The 5,609-nt window shown below is 46.7% G+C and overlaps 1 protein-coding gene across 1 annotated transcript; it reads left to right on the forward strand.

Moving 5' to 3' along the window:
* Nucleotides 1–3,457: 3,457 nt before the first annotated feature.
* Nucleotides 3,458–5,239, forward strand: LOC149278216 (dual specificity phosphatase 29-like). The gene is made up of 3 exons (XM_089502242.1): nucleotides 3,458–3,636; nucleotides 4,036–4,256; nucleotides 5,004–5,239. The coding sequence occupies exons 1-3, from the start codon at nucleotides 3,458–3,460 to the stop codon at nucleotides 5,237–5,239; spliced, it is 636 nt and encodes a 211-aa protein (XP_089358368.1).
* Nucleotides 5,240–5,609: the final 370 nt, after the last annotated feature.

Consider the following 5,609-nt stretch of genomic DNA (forward strand, 5'->3'; position numbering starts at 1 on the left):
ATGGAGCAGATACGGAAGCCTTCCTTCAACCGATGACAACCATCACTAACACGTAAAAGTCACCATCAGCAAAGCTATTCGTCCCGTCCATCAGGACACTCAGAAAAGTGCTTTAGCAAGTAGTTTATTTTATCTAGCAGGACGTGGCTTCGATGCCCATGGCTGGCACAGGTCTGGTGAATGAGACCACTCAGGCAGGAGAGCATATCTATGAACCTACTACCTTCCTCTGGTGGCCAAGGTTCTACACCCAGGTTGCAATTTGTCCAGGCTGATGGCACGGGGCGGCTGCCATATACACATGTCCAGCGTTTGATCATGCGTTTGTCCAACACTGCGTATGGTGAATACCAGGGCTTTTGGTTAAAGAACTATTCTAGTGCAAAGTGGTAAAAGTGGGCAACCACCAGATCTCATTGGTTGCCACTCTTACACCACTCTTACAGCCCCAACTTTCTGTAACTGTGATCTATTTACTAAGCTTCAGGTCACATTAATGATATTCTCGTATTAAAAATGATACCATATGGAGTTTTTGGTTGCTTTGCTTATTGACGCTCATGGTGGGACTTTCCTGCTGATATCAGACACATGGCTAGAAGTCCAGATCTCATCCCTGTTGTGTGTTCATTTTGCCCCATTACTAGATTTGTAGTGGAAACCTTGATTTGTCGTTAGTTAAAGATACACTAAGTTGAGTCACCTGCATTCAAGTAGGGATATCAACCATAACACACTGGGAGCAAAAGCACCAACTGGGAGTCTTACAGTGGGAGGGATAGGAAGGTGCCAGATCCAGACTGTGTGACCCCCGAGAATCTGCCCTTTACCCTGAGATTGGGGCAACGCTAAGAGTATGATGCAACGACCCACCACATTTTACTTGCAATGAGGTTTCATAGCCGAAAAACTGAGAAATAAAAAAACTTTCCTTAAGTTTGGTTTCTGAAATATTTGTTACTACAGTTTGTTTTTTTTAACGAAGTTCTGTGCGTGGCAACGTAGGGTTAAAATGTCCAAAGACCGTTAAAGGAAGGTCTGACCAGCAGATAAAAGATCTGACCCCCCCCAGTCTGCCCCCACCCCGCCACCAAGGTCACAGTCAGCAAATCCCACCCTAAAAATAACCCAAACTGCCAGCGGGGCGAGGAGTCGCATAGCGCGGCTCATTCACACCAGAGATACGGCAGACGCAGGTACCTGCGGGGTCTCCTGGGGAATCGCAAAGGGGGTCTCCTGGGCAATCGTAAAGGGGACTCCTGGGGAATCGCAAAGGGGTCTCCTGGGGAATCGCAAAGGGGGTCTCCTGTGGTATCGCAAAGGGGTCTCCTGGGGAATCGCAAAGGGGGTCTCCTGGGGAATCGCAAAGGGGGTCTCCTGGGGAATCGCAAAGGGGGTCTCCTGGGGAATCGTAAAGGGGGTCTCCTGGGGAATCGCAAAGGGGGTCTCCTGGGGAATCGCAAATGGGGTCTCCTGGGGAATCGTAAAGGGGGTCTCCTGGGGAATCGCAAAGGGGGTCTCCTGGGGAATCGCAAAGGGGGTCTCCTGGGGAATCGTAAAGGGGGTCTCCTGGGGAATCGTAAAGGGGGTCTCCTGGGGAATCGCAAAGGGGTCTCCTGGGGAATCGCAAAGGGGTCTCCTGGGGAATCGTAAAGGGGGTCTCCTGGGGAATCGTAAAGAGGTCTCCTGGGGAATCGTAAAGGGGGTCTCCTGGGGAATCGTAAAGGGGGTCTCCTGGGGAATCACTGTACTGTATTGGTTAATAATCTAATATTATTTTATATGAAATATTTGATCACATTATTTGGTTCGGTTGAATATTATTTTGGTTGTTTTTAGTGATTAGGGCACTATTTTTGCAGCATTTATTATAATTTGTGATTATTTTTATGTATATATATATAATATTTATGGCTGCGCTGTGAGTCCTGGATCCATGCATTAGTCACGTGCTCTCCGAGTGATTGTCGGACACAATGCAGATGCCGTGACGACACGTGACTTGCTTGTGGCTGTTAACACGCGTGTTAGTTAAGAGATCTGTCACGGAGCAATGCGCGGAGTTAGACCATAGACTTTCGTTAGTCAGAGAGTCCTGCTGTGTGATTAAGACTGAGCCATTCTATTGTTCCCCACAGGCAGTATGATAAGGAGTCGGGGTGTTTAGTAGATCAGGGATCAGATAACAGAGCGAGAATCATACAAACGGCTGATATGCAGCTGCCTGAAAACTTTATATTATGGGGGGAAAAACTACAACTGGGGGAAAAAAAACAGCAAAATATTTTTGAAAATGAATTTTTGTTCTCATTCAAGGAATAAAACAAACGGTGGGAGATCCCGCTTTATATCTTTTTTGCCCCCCAAAAAAGTACTTTCGTAAAAAACTAAAAGACTCATCTAAAGACTCCCCCCAAAATATGTTCAGTACCCCCTTTCCCAGGGTACTGCAGATTAATACCCCAGAGGACAGATAACTGGCCAACCAGAGAGGAGACCCCAGTTTCAGGTAAGAGGGTAGATACTAGATTCTATGTTTTTGGAATATAAGACTTTTTGGAAAAAATGTATGAAAAATATTAGAGGAGTATGGAGTTTTTTGGGGTTTTTTATAACCAAATGTGAAAGAAATAGAATAATTTCTATAAATATATTTATATTTTGGTAAACGGTCAACTCATATAATTGGTAGAAATTTGAGAGATTTTGTCGAGGTGACATGTCCACAAATTTGGATCAGAAATTACATTTTTGGAATTTTTTCACTTTTTTTTGCCTGTAATCGCCTCGTTGGCAGCTGCTTTGTTAGCGTGCGCGACGGGTTTGTGATGGGATATAGCTGGGACGACGATTTTGCTGATAGATTGAGATCTTGTTAAGAGTCGGGTCATGTAACCACATACTCATCCCGATGGCCCCCGGGGTGTAATTTCATTCCTCGCAAGCAGTTGGGGCACGATGTGATCCTCTGGGAGGCTGTTTGACCCGTCGCGTCATCTCATTACAGCAGCTGTCTTTTCACATGGACATTCTCACTCTGTTGACACGTTCTTCCCAACGTTATGTGACGGAGCCGCCGTCAGTGGCCGACGTTAACCGTTTATCTGATCTCAAAGGATGAGGGTAAAATTTGGATGGTTCACAACTTTCTAAAACCGTAACGTTCAGCCGTAAGATATGTATTTGTGGGTGGAACGCGGACGGAGTGAAGTTTCAGACGCCTGGGAATCCGTGGGCCAGGAATTAGCTCTTATGTAGCATTCCAGTCGGGAGATCAAGTCCACAGTGGGCAAAAAGGACCTTTGAGGTGCCTAGTAGAATGCGAAAACTTTATCGAAGATAATTTATGATATTTCAACCCAAGCGCGGCCTTTCCCTTCATCATCCAAGGGTAGATAATGCTACCTTCTCATTTTTTTCCCCCAGGTACCACCGAAGATAGGTTTCCAGAAAGGAAATGCCTGCGGACGCACCCCTCCGAAATAAGAAGCCCAACGCGTACGCAGCTGTGGCTGTGGATCCAGAGACTGGTTACTGCACCCCGGGAGCGTTTGAACTGGAGAGACTTTTCTGGCATGGGGCGGCCAAATATGCCCACGTCAACGAAGTCTGGCCCAATCTCTACATCGGAGACGAGTAGGTTTGACCTCTATAGTTCTTACGGGTTCAGTGGCAAAGTACAAAGACAGCTCAACAGAAAATGAATCTGAGGTTCAATAGGTTTCTTCCACCTGAACGCAATTGTTTTATACATAGTATCGGTACGACGCGAAGACGGGCGCGGTGGCTTTCTCTTGGGGTTAACTTGAGGTCCTCTCGTCCGATTAGAGTGTTTGATGCTAAAGAATGGATTATTCAGGCAAATCCTGGAGTAACGCATTATTTTTGGTTCTTTTTATACTATAATCTGCCAGGGGTTTAACGAGAATCTCCTAAAGCGAGGCTTTAGGACGTATTTGTAGAGGGTTAACGTGTCGTTAAAGGAAATGTCGCTGTCGGATTGCCGTTGACTTAACGTTCTCTGGTGACCTGCAGGAAAACCGCTCTGGACAGATACAGCCTGGAGAAAAATGGATTCACGCACATTCTGAATGCCGCGCATGGACGTTGGAATGTAGACACGGGCGCAGAATACTACAGCGACATTACGGTGGAGTACTATGGGGTGGAGGCCGAGGATCTCCCGAGATTCGACCTCAGCCAGTACTTTTACCCTGCAGCTCAATTCATTCACACGGCGCTGAACAATCCTGACAGTAAGTAATCCCTGTTAGAACCAGATATTGGATGATGTAACGGAGCCTTGCTTTACAGAGAGGGTGGTAGATACGTGGAACAGACTCTCAGCAGTAGCAGCAGAGGGTAACACAGTGAGGGGATTTAAACGTGCGTGCGATAGGCGTACGGCTCCTCAGTCCAAGACGAGACCAAGAAATGATTAAGGTTTGAGTCTTTACAGCAGGAGAAACGGGCGACTAGATAGGGCCGGCAAGTCTGAGGTACTACTTATACTCACAGAATACGACAGAACAATATATTTATATTAAACACTACAGGTGATCACTGAGAGGCTAGGACCGATGCCACGGTTGGCACAGGTTTGGCGCAGGTTTAGGCAATCTGCCCAACAATAAGCACAACTTCATATTTCAGAATAGATGGGCAACGCTTGCTGCGGTAAGCAATCTTCCGTTGTGCTCTATTAACTATGTCTACCTCGAGCAGCAACTTTCCTCACCACAGAGGAGAAATGTGTCAGGGATTCTGGTATCTTCAGACCCTGGTGCGTTTCACCAAAGCTATTATTGGAGCGGAGTGTCTCCTGCGTCAAGCAACTTGGGGAATGATTTTTGTGAGACTTGCAGGAGTCTCAGACATCCTAATAAAACAGATAACTCGTCAATGACAGCTAGAGATCAGGTTGCCAAAATCCTTGGGTGTCGGGTTTAGGATGTTCTAGGTCATGGACAAGCTTGTACTGAAAACCTCCCCTCTGTCTGCAGGTAAAGTGCTTGTACACTGTGCCATGGGCCGCAGCCGATCCGCATCCCTCGTGCTGGCCTACTTGATGATCTACAAGGACATGACCGTAGTTGATGCGATCGCGCAGGTCCTGAAGCATCGCTGCATCTTGCCAAACCGGGGGTTCCTCAAGCAGTTGAGGGAGCTGGATATTCAGTTGGCCTTGGAAAGACGGGCTGCCCGGGCACAGGCCAACGGGACGGAGAAACAGGAGTGATGGCCAACCAAAGAATTAACGGGCGAAGGAAGCCTAGAGACGGAAGATGGACTCATCTACATGAGGACAATGCTGCTCCTCTGGATCAAGCTAGTCCAACAAGTTACATCTGTGGTGCGGGTTCCTGCCAGATAGTGACATTTCCACTCTCCATCTTACTTTTGCCAAGACGTAGATTTTTAGTTTATAGCAACGCAGACCTACTTGGTGATGGACAACGTAGACCATAACTGTTTTGGGATCTTCTCCTTGACTTGGACACAGAACTTGGTGAATATAGAGTGGATGGGTCTTCCTTAATACCCGCCCTTCCTTATAAAACCTTCACAGGAGAACGTTTTATTACCAACATTTGTTTTTGTAATGATGT

This window comes from Sceloporus occidentalis, unplaced genomic scaffold (genome assembly GCF_023333645.1).
Source record: "Sceloporus occidentalis isolate IW3139 unplaced genomic scaffold, rSceOcc1.0.p SCAF_198, whole genome shotgun sequence".
NCBI classification, from domain to species: domain Eukaryota; kingdom Metazoa; phylum Chordata; class Lepidosauria; order Squamata; family Phrynosomatidae; genus Sceloporus; species Sceloporus occidentalis.